The 24,373-nt window shown below is 46.9% G+C and overlaps 1 protein-coding gene and 1 non-coding gene across 5 annotated transcripts; both read right to left on the bottom strand.

The window, feature by feature from the left end:
- Positions 1 to 343: 343 nt before the first annotated feature.
- Positions 344 to 24,245, bottom strand: CXHXorf38 (chromosome X CXorf38 homolog). 4 transcript variants are annotated; one of them, XM_028875930.2, is made up of 7 exons: positions 22,212 to 24,245; positions 21,911 to 22,045; positions 17,387 to 17,506; positions 9,980 to 10,129; positions 8,760 to 8,939; positions 2,383 to 2,545; positions 344 to 768 (listed from the first exon to the last, which is right to left on the bottom strand). In XM_028875930.2, exons 1-6 carry the CDS (start codon positions 22,425 to 22,427, stop codon positions 2,384 to 2,386), a joined length of 963 nt encoding a protein of 320 aa, XP_028731763.1. In that variant the 5' UTR covers positions 22,428 to 24,245; the 3' UTR covers positions 344 to 768; position 2,383. The 4 variants fall into 4 exon arrangements, with proteins under 4 accessions (XP_028731763.1, XP_037054920.1, XP_037054919.1 ...); XM_037199025.1 differs by lacking the exon at positions 22,212 to 24,245 and adding an exon at positions 21,604 to 21,729 and having other exon boundaries at positions 21,911 to 21,999; XM_028875929.2 differs by lacking the exon at positions 344 to 768 and adding an exon at positions 775 to 907.
- Positions 3,423 to 3,529, bottom strand: LOC114697649. Its single transcript, XR_003735226.1, has one exon. It is a non-coding gene; the product is annotated as a U6 spliceosomal RNA (small nuclear RNA).
- Positions 24,246 to 24,373: the final 128 nt, after the last annotated feature.

Raw genomic sequence — 24,373 nt, 5'->3', positions numbered from 1 at the left:
CATACCCTGTGCCCAGGCACACAGTTCTGTTGAAGAGATGCCTACAGGCTGATGCCTCAGTATAGAGCACACTTGCTTTAGAGCCCTTCAAACAAATCTTTGTTTCAATGCAATGAAATGTTACTAGCACAGAGTTTTCTGAACAAGCCAGGAAGGTATGACTTCACCACCTTTTACGTTTGTATCCACTTCAATGTCTGGCACAGGGTTGACACTGGTAAGTGCGTGCTGACTGATAAGGACAAACTAACTAGACACAGTGGAAACTGAAAGGTTCAGATCTTAAACTTCCTAGTTAGAAACCAGGTCTTTGTGGGTTAGTGAATCAAGAGTCCATGGTGTGTACCTCAGATCTAGAAAGGAGGAGGTATTTCATTAGGGTTTTTTTTTTTGTTGTTGTTGTTTGTTTTGGCAAAGTTGCAAAATAAATGCAAAGTCTTGTTTTACTCTTGAAGTCTTCTCAAGGAACTTGAGAAGGGAGAACAATGAAGGGAGAAAGAAAAGGTAAGACTGAAAAGCAAACAGCAACGGGAAATGAGACCACCAAGCTGCAGGCACACTTGCATTCACATGGGTTCTAAAGTCAAAATCTAGGCCAAATACGGTCTCTCTGCAGCCATTCTCTGAAGATTCCATCTGAGGCAGGCAGCTGACCAGGTGAAGGAGCCACTCATGTTTGCTGAGCCTTGGCATGGCGCGTTTCTTCTAGGCAGTTTTGGGAACAGAGCAAAGTCCAGAGTTGACACGAAGATGTCTAATTCCATTGACCTTGGAAATGAGCAGATGGAGGCAAAGGTGGAAGTTAATGCGACTCCCACAGAACACTGCATACAATGGTACAAGGCTTCTGCAGCACAGTTCAGGAACAAACAGGATAGATGAAGCGAGGTGGAGGGCAGCGGTAGAGCTGTGAACGAATTTATGAATATGCTGAAAGAGATTGGTTTGTTTGCCTATCTGTAAGAATGATGAAATCTCTAATTTTACAGAATAAGAGCCAGCTGAGCTAAGAGCAGTCATGGAACACGGGGACACAACTACTCAAGAGGTGCTAGAAGCACGGGGAGTTCGCTTGTCTTTGGGGGAAGAGCAGCTCCCCGACTCCAGAGCCTGGCATAGTAAGTAAATGTCCCGCAACCGTACTGCACCTCCACTTCTTTAGGATTTGTCTTATTTTCAGATAGGAGCTCACTAAGTTGTCCTGGCTGGCCTAGAACTTGGGATCCCCCCCACTGCCACCTTCCACACAGCTGAGATCACAGGCATAAGCCATCTCATGTCACTGGAGTTTACTTCTCCCCTGTGCCCTGTCCACAGCAAACTGGCAGCTAATCTTTTCAGCCGTCCCTTTTCAGACAGTAGCCTGGGCTCTCCCTGGATAGCTCCGTCAAGCTGGTTTCTACTCATCCTACTGCCTCTGGCCACTCGAGCTGGTTAGTGACAGATCTATACTCGGGAGAAAGGGCAAAAACCGGGCCACTTTCCTCTTGCCTTTCTCAGAAGCTAAAATAAGCTACAATGTTTCTAGTTGGACACTTCCATCTCAGCCCACTCTTGGGCACATCAGAGGGAAGTAGAGGAAAACTTCCCGGCAGAGGCAGGAGCACAGCACACTTCTGCCAGTGGCCAGAACACCCCCTCACACACACCTAGTCCTCACCATGGAAACAGCTACAGTTCAGGACCAGAAAAAGACTCTCACCTTAGAAACAGCACAAAGTCCCTGGGTGGGAGCAAAAAACAATGTAAGACTAGTATTTTGTCAAAGGACAACGTGAAATAAAAGAGAATTATTTCCATTTTTTATTATTTGGCAGGAAACCAATAAAATAGAGTGACCTATGTTAACCAGCTTTCTTATGGATGCTAGTCAAGCACAATTAATGCCACAGTAAAAGTTGGGCATCCACCCTGGCATCATCTGAAGGCAGAATGGTTTTTGACCATGTTACAAATGACGTGTTGGCTCACCGAAGAGCAGACCTTGACTTCAGGTATATCTGGCTGACATGCTGCAGAGAGGTGAGGCTTCACACGTATGTGAGCCATTAATGAGAGAGTAAACTCTTGGTCCACTGTGCTTCCTTTGGGAAAGTTTGTATGTCTGTCTGTTTCAAGACGGGGCTCTCACTATGTAGTCTTGGCTGGCCTGGAACTCGATATGTAGACAAGACTGGCCTTGAACTCACAGAGATCCACCTGCCTCTGCTTCCCAAATGCTGAGATGAAAGGTGTGCACCACCACACCCAACCTTCATTAGGAACAGTAAGGGCACAGGGAAAGCAAGCGAGACTGTCGGTTCAACGTGGCTTCACATAAGAACACAGACATCAAAGGGATGAGGCTGCTGTGTCCGTCTCTCTTTAACATCCTGAACTCACCTCAAGGCTTCCTTTCAGCTGGCTGTCTCTCAGCATCCTTTGAAGTCTGTTTCTGATGCTGGAGATGGAGGCTGTCTAGTTTCTGCACGTCTTTTGTGAGGCTATTTCTGAGATCTGTGTTGTTTCTCAGAAACGCTTTCACCACATCCAGTCGATTCGAGATCTGCAAGAGGAAAGCATACAGAGTGCTGCTCAGGTTAATTTGTACAACGGAATTCAATTCACATAGAACGCTGAGTAGTTTCCAGACGGGCTCCCAAGGCTGGAGCTGGAGCTCAGCAGCAAGCGCATGCCCTTCAACAACCTGTTCCTGCCTAGATGTCTACCAGGAGACAGAAACACCAGCTACTGGCACCCATCCACACATAGGTTAAGTTTGTAAATCAAAAATAAACACATTCTTTAAAACAAGGCAAACTCATGCCGTGTGTGGTAGCTCAAACCTTTGTCCCAGCACTGGGGAGGCAGAGGCAGGTGAATTTCTGTGAATTCAAGTCCGGCCTGCTCTACACAGTGGGTTAAAGGCCAGCCAGAGATATATGTCTCAAAAACACAAAACAAAAACAAAACTACACTCAGCCAGGCATGGTGGATCATGCCTGTTTAAAATCTGTACTTGGAAGGCTGAGGCAGTAAGATCACCACAAATCAATGAATAAATAAATTAGAAGATACATCTATAAAACAGTATTAAATGTACAGATACAAAATTCCAAGTCAACAGGGTTAAAAAGTCAACACTCTTAAATCTGCTCCTAGTTACCCCATTCTCTCCTTTACAGTGACTATAACAAGCCATCTTCTTCTTTTGTCTGTTTGTTTAGTTTGGCTTGTTTTTGGAGACAGGGTTTCTCTTGTGTAGCTTTGCGCCTTTCCTGGAACTCACTTGGTAGCCCAGGCTGGCCTCGAACTCACAGAGATCCGCCTGGCTCTGCCTCCCGAGTGCTGGGATTACAGGTATTTATATATATATATATATATATATATATGCATGCCACCACCGCCCAGCACCATCTTATTTCTTCTGGAGACATGTCATGTGCTTGTGTGAACGCTTCACACATTTGCATGTCATCTTTGCACAGGGCCCATGCTAGCCTTCTCTGTATCATTCCAATTTTAGTATCTGTGCTGCTGAAGCAAGCACATGTGTACACATTTTTGAAATCACATGATCTCTTCTATGGGAGATTATAAAGAGCATTTCATTATTTTATGCACGTTTTTCAACAAGTATGTTAGTTCTTTGTCAATTTCACCCATATGCAATGCATTCTGACTAATGTGTCCTGCCCCTTTCATTCCTCTCTTCCTCCTCCTACTCCTCCCTAACTGTCCCTTTCCTAGGCGCATGACTTCTGGTTTTGTTCTTCTGTCCTACTGGGACTATCCACAGGAGCTTGCTGAGGTCGCCAGGGGCTACAAAACCTGTTATCTCACGGGGCAGCTGCAGGAGGAGGTCTGGGGCAATCTGGAAGCAAACAGTGTAAGATAAGCAGTTAGCTGGAGGGGAAGGTTTGGACAAGCTAACAGCAGCTGATAAGTTCACTGGGACATCCTGGCCTTTAGTTCCTACAAGAGAGCTGGGTAATCTCTATCAAGATCAGAGTCTAGTTAAGCCTGTTACAGCCTCAGCAGGAACACAAAATGGGGGGTTGGGGATCTAGCTCAGTGGTAGAGCGCTTGCTCAGCAAGGCCCTGGGTTCGGTCCTCAGCTCTGGAAAAAAAACAACAACAAACAAAACCAAACAAACAGCCGGGCGGTGGTGGCGCACGCCTTTAATCCCAGCACTCGGGAGGCAGAGCCAGGCGGATCTCTGTGAGTTCGAGGCCAGCCTGGGCTACCAAGTAAGTCCCAGGAAAGGCGCAAAACTACACAAGAGAAACCCTGTCTCGAAAAACCAAAAAAAAAAAAAAAAAAACAAAAACCAAACAAACAAACAAACAAAAAAACCCCCACAGGCACAGACTCTACTAGTAGCAAAGACTTCTATACATACATACAGACAGACAGACATAGGTTTTTTGAGACAGGGTTTCTTTCTCTGAGTAGCCCTGGCTGTCCTAGAACTTGCTTTGTAGACCAGGCTGGTCTTAAACTCAGAGATCCTCCTGCCTCTGCCTCCTGAGTGCTGGGGTTAAAGGTGTGAGCCACCACTCAGTAGTACCTATTTTGAGTCCGGCTCCTGTTATATACTTCAGACTTGCCTTAAATATAAGCTCCTCCTTCCCTAAGTCTCAGTATTGTTTTGTTAATTTATATGTACGAGTGTTTTGTCTGCATGCATGTATGTGTACTATATGTATGATGCCTGCAGAGACCAGAAAAGGACATCAGATCTCCCTGAAACTGGAGTTATAGATAGCTATCAGCCATCATGTGGGTGCTGGGCACCAAACCTGGGTCCTCCGCAAGAGTAGCCAGTGCCCTAAGCCTGATTTTTATAACTGTATAGTATTTCAATTACACAAGGTCCATTTTTCAACACATTCTGAACCTTTTGTTCAGACAACCACGTGGGATTTACTGTCACAGGTGTGACTTACACGAGTGATGTTGCTGTTTATAGAAAGAAATAGAAGGCAGCTTTAATTCTTAGTTTTCAATTCTTAGTTTTTTTGTAGTTAGCCAGAAGTGCCATGTATAGAGGTTATACTGATTAAATCCCCCAATATCCTTCTCAACCTTTTAGCCAGTACAAGGAACCTTATCCCAGATTCCCCATGCTTATGGCAAAAATGCCAGGTACTATTACTATTATTTCAATAGTGCTGGGGAACGGAACCCAGTGTTGTGGAATATTTGTTTACCTAGGCTAAGATGTATCACACATTTGTTTACGCTACATTTGTTTAACAATGTAAAAGTGTGTTGCATTGGCATTAATTAAATACAATTAACCTGGGTTCAGAGAGGCAGGCTAGCAACCAGTTGGCAGGAAGTAGCAGAGGAGCTCAGCATGAGGTTTTTCGTTAGGGTAGTGTGGAGGGGGGCTTCTGGGGACACCAGCTAAGAGAAAGTTAGCCAGTTGCTACTCTAACTCTCTAGCCTGAAGGTTTTCCCTCTAGCCTTTGAATCTTGAATTTTATTAGAACGACAGAGATTTAGTTAAAGCAACCTTTACTAAACAGAATCCCCCCAACCTACGGCCTTAGTGGTTGGACCACTAGCAGTTTGAAGTGCAGCCACTGTGATGAAGGTAACCTAGCAACCTAGGGCCATGCACTTGCCTACCACTGAGCTAAATGACTAGCCCCTGATTTGGGGCTATAACATGTTTATTACATAGGGGACCACCAACTCCACACCAACGCAAGATTATTTAAACTCTAACAAGGAATACTAGTCCAGCAGCCCACAACAGTGCAAAGGCAGTTCTTCAGCTTTGGAATGCAGAAAGAAGGGATTGGGACAGAACAGGACCAGTGTGGCCTCTCAGCCTGCATTCATTCGAAGACTCCAATAGTCAGATGCTAGATGCCAGGGATGTGGGAGGGAAGACAAGCAAGGCTGTGAGCAGAGTGACTGGGGAGCAGGGAGGGGCAGGCAGATGCTGAAGATGACAGGTTAGAAAGCCTGCTGACTGGTTAGAAAGCAGACAAGGAGGCGGGTGGTGGTGCGCCGCCACCACCACCGCCCGCCTTTCATTCCAGCACTCGGGAGGCAGAGGCAGGCGGATCTCTGTGAGTTCGAGGCCAGCCTGGTCTACAGAGCAAGTTCCAGGAAAGGCGCAAAGCTACACAGAGAAACCCTGTCTCGAAAAACCAAAAAAAAAAAAAAAAAAAAAAAAGCAAGCAAGCAAGCAGACAAGGAGACCACCCTGTAGGATGGAGGTGTTAGTTGGAAGACTGAAAACCTGTCTAGAGCCCCTACAAAATGCCAGGCTTTGGCTATCCCTTGGAAACACAAAAAATGTGAAGAGCATAGGTGGCATTTTTGGTCATGGCATGTGTTCTCCTAGACTCTGCTTGGTGCCCTGGCCAGACCATAGGGCTGTCTGCCATGTGTAGCTAATGCAGACACCATGTCAACCAGCCCCGCATACCACACTAAGTTCCTCCCAGGACTCGTGGTCCTCCCTAGGGCCTCTTCTCTCTTGGTTTCCTAGCAAGTATGAGTCTGCAGTCCCCAAATGGGTTTGCTCCCTTCCACTTAGCTCCTTTTTGCCTAAAGGTTTTATGCAGAACCCTCTGGTCCTCCTCCATAGCCTGCTCCAGTTTTCTGTTCCAAATTGGCTTGTTTTCTCATTCCAATCAGAAGTAGAGCTTCAATCTTTCCCTTTTGAAAGCAATAAACACATAAGTGTGTTTAAGGTAGTCATAGCTCTAGCAAGAGTGCCTACTCCAGCTTGAAGGCAAGGCAGATTAAAAGGAAGGCTTTGTCCTGGTATGTGCTACTAGTGAAATCCTGTCTCCAAACAAACAACAAGAAAGTCTGGGTTCCATCCTCAGTACTGTAAAATTTAACTGATTAAAATTCTTAAGAATGGTGATCTAGGTGTGACATATATGCCTGAAAGGCTAGTACTTGGGAGGTGGAGGCAGAAAGATCAGGAGTTCAAGGTTATCCTTGGCTATACAAAAGAGTTTGAAGGTATCCCTGGGTTGAAGGTATCCCTGGGTTCTCTGAAAAAAAAAAAAGACAAAAAACAAGAAACAAAAAAAATGGGGTGGTGGTGGGGAGAAATGGGAAGCTTGTGCATTTTCATGTAAAGGGGAAGGGGAAGTAAATATGGAAACCCAAAAGTTCTAGAAAATTGTAGGCATATAGGCTTTGTTACTTTACCTAGCTGTGTGACTTTGCGTGGATTGGCTCCCAACTCACTTTCATATATACAAGTTAATGACAATATTAATATGAACTAGGAGCTTTTGGGGAGGTGGGTTCAAGAGTCAATTTATTAAAAGGAGTTTAGCATTGTGTCTGGCACACATTCATTAAAAAAGGCTTAATTTACTAAATTAGCCAGTTAACTAGTTAACTGTGTGTTTGCCTATTATTCCAGGTAAAGGATGCTAATAGTGTCGCGCCTCCAGCCACTTGAGTTTAAACTCCCTTTCACATTCCACCTGTGACTCCCTCGCCATCTGAAATATGAACTATTCCATGGTCTGTTGAAGAAAAAGGCACAAAAGATAGAAATCATCTTTCCTACGTAGAGACCTAGTGCCCCTTTCCTGACTCAAACAAGGTAAGGAGGGCTAGAAATGTGCACGCTGCACATGGAGGGCTACACATTTCCAACACGTATTACCTGCTCCTCTATAAAGCAAAAATCCGGTGTTTCCCTACTGCTTTCTGGGACTGAAGTCCAAACAGCTTGGTGTGCCCCACTCCTCCCTGATCACCCCACTTGTGCTTTCTGGGCCACTGCCCAGCCCACACTAACTAGCCTTCCACACTTTTGCTAAGAGCATCTTCCCTCCCAGGCCAAGTACTGATCGCTTACTAAATCTCTGAGTTATAGCTCAATAGCATCTTTTCCTTTTGCGCAGGGAGGGTTTCTCCTGAGAGCTGATAACCCATCAAGCATCTTGCTCCAAATTCTGTTTTAACTGTTATGCCACTATGCCACTTTGGGGCACATATTAGGTCCTCAAATATGTGGGAAGTGAAAATACCCGTTAAAATATATATGATCAGACTGGGTGGTGGTGGCGCACGCCTTTAATCCCAGCACTCGGGAAGCAGAAGCAGGCGGATCTCTGTGAGCTTAAGACCAGCCTGGTCTACAGAGTGAGTTCCAGGACAGCCAGGGCTACACAGAGAAACCCTGTCTCAAAAAACTAAACCAAACCAAATCAAACAAACAGAAAAACAAACATATGATCAGTAAATACTGGAAGAATATGTACTTCTAGAAATCACTTGACTTAAAAATCAGAAACCTGAAAAAAAAAATCAGAAACCTGGCTCCCTTGTCTGTCCTGGCTGGAATTTTATGTTACTTGACACAAGCTAGAGTTATTTTTGGGAGCCAGAACCACGATTGAGAAAATGTTCCCACCAAATTGGTCCATGGGCAAGCCTGTGGGGCATTTTCTTGATTACGGATTGATGTGGGCGGGCCCAGGCCTAACTCAATGGGGTTGGTAGTGCCCCTGGGCAGGTGGGCCTGAGTTGTCTAAGAAAGCAGGCTGAATAAGCCAGGAAGCAGCAGTCCTCCACGGCCTCTGCTTCAGTCTCTGCTTCTGGGTTCCTGCCCTGCCTTTCCTCAGTGATGGACTGTGACCTGAGTCGTAAGTTGAAATAACCCGTTCTTCCCCATGTTGTTTTCGGTCATGGTGTTTATCACAGCAACAGAAACAGTGTCGGAACCAGCTGCTACTGCTGCCGCCACCTTTCTCTCCTCCTTACACCTCACCCCTCCCTTTACCTCTTCTGGCAACGCCTCTTCTGCAGCTGCCTGAAGATACATCTCTTGCAGTTTTTCCTTCAGCAGTTCCGTTTCAATTTCATGGATTTGGCTCACACTCAAGTAACTTCCTGTTTCCAATTCACACCCATCTCGTTCATCCTCCTCAGGAATGTGAACAGCCCAGTCAGATGTCAGCAGCTGTGGGGTGAGCATACAAACGATTTTTGATGAATTCTTTGAGAACTTCATCCATGGACACAATGTATTTTGATCATATCCCCTCCCCGCTCCTCCCCAACTTCTCCTGGGTTCACCCTCACATTAAAAGTTCATTCTTCAGTGTATCACTGTTTGCAGTGTTGGGGATGGAACCGAGGGACCAACTGCTAGCTAAGGAACCTGCCTAAGAGCCTGAGTTCCATCCCGGGACCTCATACGGGGAAAGGGGAGAACGGCCTCCCAAGAGTTGCCCGATAATCTCCACACGCACTGTGGCATGCACACATCTCTGTGGGTGGGGGATACTTGTGCACATTCACGTGGGCACACATGCACTCACACATACACACAAAATAAATGAACTATTTTAACGGAAAAGAAATTCTACCGGGAACTCAAAGAATTTATACTAAAATACCATTACCTAGACCTATTTTAACCATACACTGTTATTAAAGAAAAACTCCGCTCTGTTAATTCCACATTTTATGCCAGCATTCTTCCCTTTGTTCACACTAGCTGTCCAAATAATAATAGGAAATAAAGAGTAGGAGTCTGGAGTGCGTGCCTGGCATTCACGAGGATGTGTGTGCGTTATCATCAGCATCGCACCAATAATAAATAAATACGTTTTAGTTTCAATAAACATCAAATCCATCTTTCTTCTGTTTGGAAGCTCAGGCTTCCAAGGAGGAAGCAGGAACTTACTATGTAATAAAGGCCAGCTTTGAACTACCATACTTCTGCCTCAGTCTCCCAAGTGCTGGGATTTACATGTACCACCACACCTGGCTTAACATCAAATTCTAAATGAGTGACTATGGATAGTTCTGACCTCTTAGTTTTGTATGCCAGAACTGTTAAATGAAGTTCCAGAAGGGCATGGTATATGCATATAATCCCAGCCCTCATTAAGTAGAGCAGGAGGACTGCCACATGAACATTGGTGAACAACCTAGTCTATATATCAAGGGCTAACAGTAAGATCTTGTCTTAAAAAAATATATAAAGATCTTTACCTGTTCTATTCTGGAATATACTGCTACAATCTCTGGAATATTCTTGAATTCATTCAGAAAATTCTGGATCTTTATCTGAAAATCTCGAAGCCACGTAGAAGATACTTTCATCTCTGAAGAGTGCATTATCTCGTTCCGACACCGAATTAGCTACAGAAAAACAAAAACGAAGTTGAGCCGGTATGGCTCAGCAGGTAAAGGTGCTTGGTGCCAAGCCCCCAAACCTGAATTCAATCCCCGGACCCAGCCAGTAGAAGGTGTGGTGGACTCATGTGTTTGAATAGTCGGTCCCCAGTTGGGAAGTATTAGGAGGGTGTGACACTGTTGGAGGAGGTGCCTCCCTGGAGTCAGGCTTTGTGGGTTCTCTACCTCCTGCTTGCACTTCCTGTGCACGCTCAGCTGTTCCTGCCTGCTGCCTTTACTCCTCCATCACTCTGGACTCTAACCACGAAAAGCTTTCTTATCTAAGTTGCCTCGGTGACTGTAGGGAGCCGCTATTCAAAGATGGCGCTGGCTTCCTGGTAGCCTAGCTGTAAACAACTCCATATTTGGCTATGATGCACGAGTATGGTAATTGGCCTTATGTCCTCAGCCTATCCCGTGGCTCCCCGTGCTGGCATTCTGGCGGGACCCAATCACAGCACGGCACGTTTGCCTGATTCCCTATATAAGCAGCTGCAGTTTAGTCCTCGGGGCCCCTCACCTCCCGCTCTCCCTTGATCAAGAGGCGCTCCAATAAAGTGTGTTCTGAGAAGGATCCTCGCATGGTGGTCGTTCTTCCTCGCTGGCCGAGGAGCTCGCCGCAACTGGTGCCGAAACCCGGGAAGGAAACTTCGGACACCAACTGGTGCCGAAACCCGGGAAAGAAACTTCGGACACCAACTGGTGCCGAAACCCGGAACGGGACGGAAACTTTGGACACCAGGTGAGGGGTCGAAGAGGATTCAGAACTCAGCACACGGAGCGGTAAGTTCGCCAGGAACGGCGAGGACGTCGGTGAGTTCTCTAGGAATGGTGACGTCGGTAGGTTCGCCAGGAACGGCGAGGACGTCGGTGAGTTCTCTAGGAACGGTAGTGACGTCGGTAAGTCGCCAGGAACGGCGATGACATCGGTAAGTTCTCCAGGTATGCTGATGGTTGGGATAAATCCACTTGTGCTTGCTTTTGCGTTCATTCCTATGACAATTGTTGTTCTTCTTTGCTGTTTTATATATGCATGTCTCAAGGAGGAACGCAATGTGGAAATCATTAGAAAGGGACGCAGGGCATTAATTAAGCACCAGGATAGTCTATCAGAATTAGACTTTAAAGGGGAGAACTTAAGTAGGCCTAAAGAGGCTGACAATGAATTGGATCCAGATGAGGAGGAAAATTTAGAGGAAGCTGCCGCTGAATATAAAAAAGAGAGATATGGGCGGCAGCGACCTCCTCCTTATAATGTTTCTGCTGGGGTGAATGTGGAACCAACGGCGCCTTCGGGACCACATCCACCCTCAGCAACACCTTCGTGCCTGCAAACAGGTGAAAGTTGTCGTTTTATCAGGAGAGACACCTGGACGCAGCTAGCGTCCGCGTTTCCAGTCTTTGAAGATCCGCAAACAAACAACAGATATGAACCTGTGCCATATAAACAATTAAAAGACCTGGTTGAGGCTGCTCGAGCCTATGGAGTAACGGCCAGTTATACCTTAACATTATTGACTAGGCTCACTACTCAGTCTATGACTCCAACAGATTGGTTTGAAATAGCCAGAGCATGTTTAACTACAGGACAGTATTTGGATTTCAAATCTATAGTTACAGATAGAGCCCAGGTATTAGAAGCTTGGCTAAAAGCCTGTCGGGAAATTGGGGGACCGCTAAGTAATGCTGGCCTAGCGGCAGCAGTCCTTGTAGCCACACGAGCTGCACAAGGGAGAATTCTAATCATTCTCAGAGAGGTTATGGGGAATCCTTGTGCTGGCTGGGGGCCAGGTGCTAGGCATCACCTTTGCAGTGGAGGTTCAAACTGCTGCAGCTGGTCCCTGTCTCCAGAGATGCAAGCTTGGCCATTTTAGCCTCTTCAGGTGGAAGGAGTTAATGGCTCCAAACCATCCTTCATACCTCTACTTCTCTAAATGCACAGTTGGAAGGCGGCATTATGGTGCTTAACCAGTGCATTGACTTGGTACAAGAACAAGTTGACATCCTTTGGCAGCTGGTCCAATTGGGCTGTGAGTGGAGAATGCCTGGTTTGTGTGTCACTAGTGTGCAATTCCAAAATGGTTCCCGAGCAGCGAATTTGTCTAAACGATTGTCCAGTTATCTTATAGGAAATTGGTCCGGAGAATTTGAAGAGACCTTGGAGAAACTGAGAGTGGCGGTGGTAACCATCAACTCCACACGAGTGGATATCGGCATGGCAGAGGGACTGTCCTCCTGGATTGCTTCTACCTTTTCCCTGTTTAAAGAATGGGTGTGGGTGGATATATTTTTGGCATGCTGCCTTGGAGGATGCGTGTTTTGTCTGTGGTTGGTCTGCCGTTTTCGAGCACGTACTAAAAAAGGACAAGGTCATTATCACTCAAGCATTAGCCGCTTTGGAGTGTGGCTCCTCCCCCCAGATCTGGCTTTACCTAATATCCACACAGCCTTTGCACCCCCAGGACTGGTTAGTCCATTGCACTCGGGAAGGTATGTGGACAGCTTTCACATATTACTTGTATTGAGCACAGGATGCCAGGCTCGTGCACTGCACTTGAAGTGTAGGACATTTTCCTTCCTTCAAGGAGAGCAAGTCTGACTGCATATGGAGTCACATAGCCTTTGCACCCTTAGGACTGGTTAGTCCATTGCACTTGGGAAGGTATGTGGACCATTTTCACACGCATAGCCTTTGCACCCCTGGGACTGGTTAGTCCATTGCACACGGGAAGGTATGTGGACAATTGCTACATGCATAGCCTTTGCACCCCAGGGACTGGTTGGTCCATTGCACTCGGGAAGGTATGCAGGCAATTATGCACAGTTAACTCATCCTCGATCGGTCAACACATCATGAGGTGGGGGCCTGATCGGATGAAATACTTGTGCTGCAGAAATCAGACCTATACTCTCTCCTGCGGCTTAATTAATAAAGAGGGGGGAGATGTAGGGAGCCGCTATTCAAAGATGGCGCTGGCTTCCTGGTAGCCTAGCTGTAAACAACTCCATATTTGGCTATGATGCACGAGTATGGTAATTGGCCTTATGTCCTCAGCCTATCCCGTGGCTCCCCGTGCTAGCATTCTGGCGGGACCCAATCACAGCACGGCACGTTTGCCTGATTCCCTATATAAGCAGCTGCAGTTTAGTCCTCGGGGCCCCTCACCTCCCGCTCTCCCTTGATCAAGAGGCGCTCCAATAAAGTGTGTTCTGAGAAGGATCCTCGCATGGTGGTCGTTCTTCCTCGCTGGCCGAGGAGCTCGCCGCAGGTGACAGACTGACAGCAGAAGAAAACCAACTCCTACAAGTTGTCCTGACCGCCACCTGTGCGCAGTGGCACAGGCCCGCTTCTCAACAAGCGAACAAATGCAACAATAAAAGTGCAAAGAAATGCAACAATAATAAACTGGACATAACACTTTTAATAAGTCTTCTAATTTAATAGGGTAAACAGACATTTTTAGCTCTAAAAAGAAATTGCAGAAAGACTTCACTGAACTATTAAACTGACCAGTGTGGTATCCAGGACAAGAAGGGCTGGACCTTTCCTGAGACCACCACATAATCTAGCATGTACTTGACATGGCATACAGGACAAGGAAGCCCTCTCGCCCCTAAGTCAGACCTTTCTTTTGTGCCTGCCCAGAGAACAAACATCTCTCAAGCGGTGAAGTCCCTGCTGGGTCACATACTGAAATGCTCGAGGGTCAGGGGAGCCCTTAGGGAAGCGGAAGGAAGAAGGATTGGCATCAACTAGAGAATGGATGTCCCATCTAAAGCAGCAGCTTACACTCAACTTGTGGCTTGTTGCTATCGGAGCTTTATGAACTAAATCAGTGTCACGAGATCTTCTCTATTTCCAAGATAGAAATTCAGGTCTAATGACAACGAATTCCAAAGTTGTTTTAAAATGACCAGGCAGGAACTGGCAAGATGGTTCAGTGGGTAGAAGCGCTTGTTACCAAGCCTGGCAACCTTCAATCCCTGGGACCCATATGGTGGAAGGAGAGAACTGACTTTTCAAAGTTGTCCTCTAACAGTCACACGACCACACCTATACACATACACACACACACACACACACACACACACACACACACACACACACACCCCAAAAATATATGGTGGTTAAGAGTACTTGTTGGCCAGGCAGTGGTGGCGCACGCCTTTAATCCCAACACTCGGAGGCAGAGGCAGGGGGATCTCTGTGAATTCAAGGCCAGCCTGGTCTACAGAGTGAGTTCCAGGACAGCGAGGACTACACAGAGAAACCCTGTTTTGAAACCCCCTCACCCCCCAAAAGGCACTTGTTGCTCTTGCTAAAAACCTAGGTTCAGTTCCTAGTACTCACATGGTACCTTACAACTTTCTGTACCTCCAGCTCCAAGAGATCTGATGCCCTCTTCTGACCTCCACAAGCACATGGTACATACACACAGGCAAAACACTCAGACACATAAGAAATGTCAAAAAGTTATAGATAAATAAATATAACAATTTTATAAACTCAGATAGGACAAATAAAGCAGGAGTACAAGCCAGATTTTGGCTCTAGAATACTGTCAAGGGTTAAATTCAACCCACTCACACACAAATAACAACCGAGGCAGAGAGATACAAAGAAGAGGCTGGAGAGGTTGCTCAGTGGTTAGAGCTGAGAACACAGCTTTGATTCCTAACACTTACATGGCAGGTAACAACATCTGTACCTCCAGTCCAAAGGGATCTGACATCCTTACTAGCCTCCACTGGTACTGCATACACATGCTGCACACACAGACATACATGCAGACATAACACCCATACACGTAAAATAAAAACAAATAAATCTCTTTTTATAAAAAAGGTTGACAGTCATGGTGGCATGCAGTTGTAATGACAGCACTTGGGAGGCAAGAGAATCATGAGTTCAAGGCACACACATTGATTCCTTGTCTCAAAAAGAAAACAATACAGAGAAACCTCCATCCTTAGTTGTGGAAATCATTCTCCTAAAATGTCTTTGTTGGCAAGATGTCAATCTGACATAAGCTAGAGTCATTTTGGGAAAGGGAACTTCAGTTGAAAAAACTACCTCCAACTGACTGGCCTGTGTACATGGTTTTGATTGATGGTTGATGTAGGTGGCGCCCCCTCTGTTATAAAAAGCAGCCCCTCCATGGCCTCTGCCCATTTGAGCTCCTGCTCGGCCTTTCCTCAGTGATGGGCTGTGCTGTGGAACTGGGAGCTCAAATCAAGTAGAACCTTTCCTCCCCAAGTTGCTTTGGTCATGGCAACTATCCCAGCAACAGAGACAACCCTAACCAACTTTTTGTTTCCTTTTTCAACATTTCTGCATCTTCTTTCCCCCAAGTGTCTTCACACAATCTGTCAAAGAGCAGGCACACTGGCTCCAGATATAACTGTAGGCTGCAGCAGACAACACACACATGCATGAAATCTTTCAGATCCCATCCAGTGCCAGGAAGCTGTGTAAAGGGAGATTTCTGAATTGGAAATCATGATGAAAACAAAACCAACTTTTGCTTATGAAAAATAACGGTGCTACCCTACCAGATATTTAAATACAATCAACTAGTCTGTGTTCTTGGCTGGAAGATGGGGTCAACACTACGTTAAATCTTCATCTCTGGGAGGGCATAAAGGGATTTGTATCTTCAGCTGCTGCCAGGCTGCTGAAATAGTGTCATTCTTGACCAAAATTATAAATAATCCAAGGCTTCTACACACTCTTTTCAAGGACCTCAAAATTATAAACAAGCAAGGGTTATTCTTTGGCAATATAGTAAAAAAATCAAAATCTTCCAGAGTTCTGTGACAGGGAGAGTGATCTATCCTGACATGTATTATGCATTAGTGTTCATATTTTCTTCAGTTCTACCTAATTTGATCTCATGGCTATTTTATAGAAGGACAGTGTTGTTTTCGGGTGTGTGTGTGTGTGTGTGTGTGTGTGTAGATGGGGATGGAATTTAGAGCCTTGTGCATGCCTTACAAGTACTTTACCATTAAGTTTCACAACTAGCCCTGCATTGGTCTCTCTCTCTTTTTTTTTTTTTTTGTAAGTTTTTTGAGACAGGGTTTCTTTGTATAACAGCCCTGGCTGTCCTGGAACTCACTCTGTAGACCAGGCTGGCCTGGAACTCAAGAGATCCGCCTGCCTCTGCCTCCTGAGTGCTGGGATTAAAGGTGTGCGCCGCCTCCACTGCCTGGTGCCCTGTGTCTTTTTGTGTTTTATTTTGTGTATGTGTGTTCTATGCATGTGTTCATGTGTCTGTGTGGAGGCCAGATGTCAACTTTGGGTATCTTCCTTTATGCACCTTCACCTGACTTTTCGAGATCACCTCTCAGTCCCCGGGTTCTACTGTCTCTGGCCCTGCCCCCAGTACTGAGATGACAGATGTGCACCGCCACACCCAGCTTTTACATAAGTGTTCAGAATCTGAACTCAGGTCCTCATACTTACACAGCACATCCTTTACTGACTGACCCATCTCCCCAATACCTCAGACCTAGTGTTTCATACAAAAAACAACTTTGCTTTTGGTAATGGCAGAGGATAAATCTGAGCTCCATGTACTTAAATGGCCAACAGCATTGTGGTGGTTTGAATGAAAATGGCCCCATAGGCTCACATGGAGTGGCACTATTAGGAGGTGTGGCCCTGTTGGAGTAGGTATGGCCTTGTTGGTGGAAGTGTGTCACTGGGGGTGGGCTTTGAGGTTTCAGAAGCTCAAGCCAGGCCCAGTGTGGCAGTCTCTTCCTGCTGCTTGGGGATCCAGATGTAGAACTCAGCTCCTTCTCCAGCACCATGTCTGCCTACATGCCACCATGCTTCCTGTCATGATGATAATGGAATGAACCTCTGAACTGTAAACCAGCCTCAATGAAATATTTTCCTTTATAAGGGTTGCCATGGTCATAGTGTCTCTTCACAGCACTAGAAACCCTAGCTAAGACAAGCACAGGAACAAAATGTCAGGAAACTAATCTAGAGAACTATAGGGTTGGTGCTTGACCACATTCACATTGCGGTTCTTGGACATCACAGCAGCTACCCATGCCATGAGGCCCATGAGTTGTGCAGTGACGCCAACTTGGGACTGAAGTCTGTCTTTGACTGCCGTTCTCAGTGCTGCTATGCTATGCTACATGCTGGCTTATCAGGAGTTCCTTCCAGCCTTCCCAGTAGTGAGCAGAGGGGGGTGGGTGGCCAGCTCTTACCTCGGTGACTTTCTTCCGGTCAACCATGAAGTGATCACAGGAGTTGATGAGACTCAACAGAGCAACCGCATCACATTCCTCAGGTCCTCGTTTCTCTGCCAGTCCTCGAGGCATGAAGGCCTAGAGTAAGGGGAGGCACTAGGTCACCCGAGTGGCCTCCAACTCTGAGGGCTAGAGAGGCGAAGTCTCTCCATTTCCCAACTGATGACTGATGTTCTCTTATTCCCTCAAGTTTCAAGCTAGAACCTCCTGAGTTCACAATACAAGCGGGGAAAGTCCTATCACGCTAAGCCTTAGCAAGGGCACTAACTGAAGGGCTGCACTATGCCTCTGTACTATTACATATAGCTCAGGTAACTACTGGCTTGGCCTTTTGTTTCGCTTTTTTGAGACAGGGTCTCTCTATATAGTCCTGGCTGTCCTGAAGTGCACTATGTAAACCAGAGTGGCTTCAAAGTCTCTCAGACCCGCCTGCCTCTGCCTCCTGAGTGCTGGGATTAGAGGCGTGCATCACCATGCCCAGCCTCCTGTCTTTTTTGTTATTTTGAGACAAGTCTCACTATGTATCCCTGGCTGGCCTGGAACTAGCTATGCAGACCAGGCTGGTCTTGAATTCAGAGAGCTCCACCTCCCTGCCTCCTGAGTGCTGAGATGTAAGGTCCGTAGCACCAGCTTCCGCCCTGTGCTAGAGGTACAGATTAGAAAGAGGAAGACTTTCCCACCCTTTTCCTTGCTGAAGCTGCAGTACCCGAGTCATGTCTTTAGAGAAGACCAGGCAGTTCCTTAGTGACTTGAGAAACTTCTATCCATCACCATCAGAACCTGGAGTGTAACAGAACCAGGTTCAAATGCCAGCGAGGCCACTGCCTTATAGCCTTAGGCAAGTTATCTAATCCTCAGTCTCTTATCAGTCAAAAGGGGAAGAATCCTCATCCACAAAGGATGGTGTGGGGAGGAACGTAAGTGAACACAGGGAGAGAGAGCACTGTGCTAAGCACGTGGTATAAGACAGCAGCAGCAGCAGCAATTATGACGCCAATGGTGTGAGGTGAGTGGGTCCCACGGGGGGGGGGGGGGGGGGGTAGACAGGGAGCTTGTGACAGACACCAGACACACTGGAAGGCTTCATAGCACCATCCTTCCTTTAGCTGAGTCTTCTCAAAGGAGTCACACAAATGCCGTGACAGCAACACTTGACTAGATTTCCTTCCTGAAATATCTGCAAACTTAACACCTCTATGCAGCAACTTTCCCAAACTAGGAGTCTTAAGGTACACTCCCGCTACGGGACTAGAGCATCTGCTAGCGCAGACACACGTGAAAAAGTACTCTCATTTGGGAGTGGTGGTGGACGCCTTTAATCTCAGCACTCAGGAAGCGGAGGCAAGCAGATCTGTGAGTTTGAGGCTAGCTGATCTACACAGACTTCTGGGCCAACCAAGGACACATAGAGGACCCTGTCACAAAAGAAAAAAAAGTTATTCTTAATCGGAACTCTACATAAGAGATATGTTCCACTGAATGCAAACAATCCAGTCAGGAAGCAGCTAGGAAGCTTCCTGGAGGACGTTCATATTGGTACTCAAAGGCTAGCAGTAAACACAGGAAGTGTCAGGGTCAAGGTTGTCAAGCTCCAATGGCAGAACCACCCCACCCCTGAGCCTCCCATAACTTACAAGAACTCTGTGTACACAGACTAACCTCAGGATCATCACATCTTTCTGACTAGTAGGCATGCTACAGGGGTTAACAAACAAACTAACTAACGAGGTGACTGATATAAGGAGACTGAAGAAAACAGCTCAATACAGCTGTTGCTGGAAGGAAAATGCTGTGAGAGGAACCCTCAGCGCCTCCAAATTGGCCTAGCTTTTCTTCTCTACTGTAGAGTAGATTCCATCCAGCATGGATGGAATACAACTTGTCTTTGCCATTTTAGTTTTATTTTGGTAATTATTTCCTTTCTTTCAAAACCAGAAGTCAACAGGGAGGCTCCATTGCCTCCTTAGAGCCCTCCACACTAACATGTTATACTCAGCAAACACACAGCAGAGAAACACCTATGGCAGCCTCTCTGCCTTCTGCTGTCTCTTTACTGTGGAGAGATGAACCAAGGCCAGGCCATGCTGGGCCTCCTCACTGGCTCTGCATTAAGTGTGGAGTTTATTTGAAGGACACCAAGAAACCACTCACAAGTACTCCAACCTTGTGCAGATGGGAGGGGATGAGATCCAACACACAAGGCGGGGACAGGACAAGTGGAGAGTCACTTGACAGCAGAAAGAGACACACACAGATGTAGAGCTGTAGGTTCAAGGGCAAGACACATCTATACTTGGGGCACCCATCAAGTCATGAAGCAGAAGCAAGGCTAGCAGCTGGAATGAAGAAGGGGAGTGGGAGGAAGAGCTTGGTGAGGGAAGGCACGACTAGATAGCTCCAGGAACAGAAGCCCAGAGAGGCCTGCCTGAAGCACTGGGCTCAGGGTCAAGAGCAAAGGAAACCGGCGAGTTCCCATCAGAGATTCTTCTCTCAAGTAGGAGCCTAGGATGCTGTCGTCTGGGCCCGAGTTGGGCCAGGCCCATTCAGAGGAAGAAAACGATGCAGGTAACTGTGAAGGAGTTCTCACAACGCCGGGCAGCGAGCACGAGGCCACCGTGGCAAAGGCCAACAGAAGGAGAAGACGATCTACTAAGCAAGCAGCAGCGGAAGACCAAGAGCAGGGAGTGTCTGAGTAGAATGGCAAAAGCAGGCCCAAGTTCGACACCGTAGGAACCTGCTGTGTGGACAGGGATGGGGTGCTGAGGTGGAGTAGAGCAAGGGTGCTAAGTCAGGAAGCGAGACCACGGCCTTAGAGAGGGGATGTATAGACAAAGGTGAGCTAAGTGGTCTTCAGGCGCTCAGCAAGCACAGGAAGGCAAGTCTGGCAAAGAGCAGGTGGCACAGGCTTCAGAAGGACTCCAAAGCTCTGAGAGCCATAGGAGAGACCCAACAGGTCTAAGGCAGTCACTACAAAGGGGAGTTTTACTTCTTTCAGGTGTTTTTCCCAGGATGCTCTAGGTAAAGGTAGAAATTGGAAACACTAGTGCAGCAATAAAAAAGGGGGGTGGTGGTGGATGGGATGCAGCGGTGAAGTGGACTTCCTGTCCTGCTAGAGGCCTGGAGTTTGGTTCCAGTCACCCATGGTGGGAGACTCACAACCACCCCTTACTGCAGCTCCAGAGGATCCCACTCCCTCTTCTGGCTCCAGCCAGCACCAGAACACAGGTGGCATGCACTCACACACGAACATGATAAAAACTTTTCTTGGTCTTTTCAGACAGGGTCTCTCTGTGTAGACTAGCCATGTAGACCATGCTGGCCTTAAACTCAAGAGATCTGTCTGCCTCTACTTCCCAAGTGCTGGGATATGAGGTAGGCAGCACCAATTCCAGCCCAACAGAAACTTATTTTTAAAGTTTTGTTTCTGTGCATTCATCTTTTGCCTACATGTCTGTCTGTGTGAGGGTGTCAGATCCCCTGGAACTGGAGTTGTAGACAGATGTGAGCTGCCATGTGGGTGCTGGGAATTGAACCAGGTCCTCTGGATGAGCAGTCACTGCTCATAACTGTTGAGCCATCTCTCCAGCCCCCAGTAGAAACTTTCTAATCTTTTTTTAAAAAGGACTGCTGGTATAGTGGTACATATCTGTAATCCTGGCACTTGGAGACGGAAGCAGGACGGTTAGGAGTTCAAGGCCAGCCTGGATTACATGAGCTTTTGTCTTAACAAGCCAGATAAAGACAGGGAGAGAACAGAGGTAGACCCAACATGTTAACTGCAGTCCAGGCAATGCTCTCTTCCACCTGCCAATTGTGTGCTTGCCCATACACTAACTCAGTCAATTTGTGTTAGGCAGCTACTTCTGACCCGTCTCTCCACTACTGAGCTTCCAGGAAACATCAAGAAATAAAAACAAATTCCCAATCAGTCTAGGTAGTAAGTCAGTGCCAAAATCTAAAGAGGCCTAACAACCTCTACCTCATAACTCACCATATTTCTACCTTCTAAAATTTTATACCTTAGCTAGGCACTCCACGGCCAAAAACGAGCCTTTTAGTGAGCCTACCTTAAGGCACATCTTACCTGTTCTTCCACGTCCCCCAGTCGGTATCTTTTCCCCCTTCTTTTGAGACAAGGTCTTAAACTATATAGCCCAAGATATCCCCAAACTCACAGCAACCCTGCCTCGGCCTCTCCAGTGGGGGAATTATAGGCGTGAGCACTTGGTTTCACTATTCGTCTTGTCCCGGCATCTTTTTGAAATCTTTCCTATAGCTTCCAAGAAGCAAAGCTCAAATGCCTGCAGGAAGCAAGGAGATAAAAGCTTCGAAGTACTGAGCTGGGATGGGTCCACTTTAACAGCCCTTAACCACTAGAACACTAGGCCAACCAATCTCTTAGCACCTGTGGTTTCTGAAGTCCCTACTTGCGCTCACACCCACCCTCCGCCCCAGGGCACCAGGTGACCTGCTTCTGCTTACCTTGGCTACCTCCCAAGCGTCCACGGGCCAGAGGCCAGGCCGACAATTTCCCCAGTGCACGTCTCCATTTCTGTTGACGTGATGCCTCAAGATCTCGCGTTTCCACTCTGTGCACACTTGACACTGAGGCTGAAACTACAGGAGGCGGAGGTGAGGCGGGACCCGGATGCGCGCGGGGCGGCGAAATAAGTACACCCTGAGAGCCATAAGCAGCCCCGCCCCTCGAAGGAAAAAGACACCAAGCATGGGGAACTGGGGACAGGCTGGGGATATGTGTCCCAGCACCGGGTGAGCAGCTTACCTGGCGAGCGCGCGGGCTGCACCGGGAGCCGCCGCGGCAGGTGGCGTGGGGACCAAGGCCGGGAACTGCAGCGAGCAGTCCGCGATGGAAGGAGAGCACCTCGCGGCCGACGAACCCCTGCAGGCAGCTGCGCAGCAGCAGCAGGCAATGTCCTGCCTTCACCCAGTTTTTGTACTCAGTGCAATTGAGGCGCGCCGCCAGCTCTGACAACACCATGTCTCACGCCCGGGCTGTGAAAGGCACGCGCAGGTGGGGGGGGGGCGGGGTCGCGGCGCAGGGCGGCAGCACGCACGCGCGGGATCCTGGGAAGCTTCCACAGCGCAAGCGTTGGAGAAGCTTCCACGCAGCGCAGGCGCAGCCCCACCCAGAAGCCACCCCCACGCTTAGCGTCGTCACTCGTGACAGAGGCTAGAGGCGGGCCATTCTTCCACGTCCGGGAAGCAGCAGCTCCACAGCTTAAAGGAACCGCCTAAGGTTTGTAGACTTGAAACATTCAGATGCAGCTTCTCTGATTAAAGCCCTTGGGCTTTAATTCTCATTTCCCCAAATATCCTGCTAACCCTCTAACCAACCGGATGTGCGGACTCCCATTTTGACTCCTTAATTGTAAAGATGGAGTAGTGCTCAAGGCACCTTTCTTGAATGACATGTTCCTTGTATCATGCCCTTCTAGAAAATTAACTCGTTCCTAAAGCTACAGAATAACCGCAGCGAATCCCGGACATCAGTAGAACAGTCTGTGCCTGAAGCGCGGGTCTGTTGTGTTGTGTGCCCCAGGCATGTGCTACGCTGACACTAGGGCCAGAATCTCCATAACTGGAGCACCTGGCAGAGACAAAGGGCATTAATGTGGCTCCTGGATTTGGAGGAAGGGCTGCACAGCCACAAGCTGAACCCTCCAGAAAACAACGTACACCACAGTTGTTTCAGCTGTCAGAATGCATTAGACTGTCAATGTGAAGTGAGAAAGTCATTGTTTTAGATGCTTTCAGTGAGTGTCTTGAGCTTGGAAAACATGGTGAAATTGTGTGTAATCAAAAGACCCTGAATGAAGGCTATAAACATAGAAGCCCTCCCAAGACCGCATGGTTCACAGCACAGGCAGTTTAAGGTGCACTAGCTATGGGTTCAAACTACCAATTTTTTTGTGGTTTGATCTTGGCTGATCCTAATTTTAATCCTAATTAATGACTTTACTTCTTTGTGGCTCTGTTTATCATCTGTAAGAGGAGGTTATTAATACTTACCTCACAGTGTGGTATGGGCATTTGAACACATGGAAACACTTAGAATGAATGGTGCCTGGCATACAGTAAGCTCTCAGTAAATGCTAGCTCTCATTTTATATTGACCTAAATATGCCCTTTCATCCATCAGTTACATTATTAGACAAAGAATTCTATCAAATCACTAGCCAGTGGAAGTGGGGACAAGCTATGAAACCAGATCAGACCTGGTGATCTGGAGACTCAAAGTATGGTGCAGGCAGGTGTCTCTTAATTTGGTCTTACTAACCTCAATATTAAATCCATTCAAAGCAAATCCAAATACCCCATTCCCATCAAAGCAAATGAAAAATTCCACAAAACCCAATGAAATCTACATGAACATTTTCCCTTTTCTCACTTTTCATGATAAGTTTTCTTAAAATGTTTAAAAGTATAAATTTTGTATCAAGAACACTTGAAAGTAGGGGTGGTGGGACACGCCTGTCTTCCCAGTACTCAGAGGTGGATCACTTGGACCTAGGAGGTTCAAGGCCAGCCTGAGCAACATGGAAAGACCTTGTCTGGTTTAAAAAAAAAAAAAAAGAAGAAGAAAAAGAAAAAAATGTAACTGGTATTTCTTTTGGAGGGAAAAAAAAAACATGTCAAATAAAATTTTATTCCTACCCTTAACTCAGCTAATCTTCAAACAAGGTCCAGTTCCTGCCATAAATAACTGGCCGTACGCTGATGAAGTTCTCACTTTCCTCTTAACCCTGAAAGTCCTTCTATACATTTCAAAATGACATCTCTGCAGATGTAAAAGGGAAAAGGTGACTCAGGACCAATGTCTTCTTTCAGGGTTAAACTAATGCTAAACCAAGACTACAACCCAAAACATCTTCACCAAAATTAACTAGAGAGTTGGTAGTTCTCTGAAACTTGTATAAATTTTAT

Source organism: Peromyscus leucopus, chromosome X (genome assembly GCF_004664715.2).
Source record: "Peromyscus leucopus breed LL Stock chromosome X, UCI_PerLeu_2.1, whole genome shotgun sequence".
NCBI lineage: Eukaryota > Metazoa > Chordata > Mammalia > Rodentia > Cricetidae > Peromyscus > Peromyscus leucopus.
Note: the sequence above shows the minus strand (reverse complement) of the source record. Positions and strands in the feature narration are given on the sequence as shown.

What these genes read in the sequence shown, in the direction of transcription:
- CXHXorf38 (XM_028875930.2), bottom strand. Translation starts at nt 22,427, where the DNA reads ATGGTGTTGTCAGAGCTGGCGGCGCGCCTCAATTGCACTGAGTACAAA. An exon ending in ACCGGAAGAAAGTCACCGAG is followed by an intron (nt 10,130 to 17,386) that starts GTAAGAGCTGGC and finishes GTTTTTCTGTAG; the next exon opens with CTAATTCGGTGTCGGAACGA. An exon ending in TATATTCCAGAATAGAACAG is followed by an intron (nt 8,940 to 9,979) that starts GTAAAGATCTTT and finishes CTCACCCCACAG; the next exon opens with CTGCTGACATCTGACTGGGC.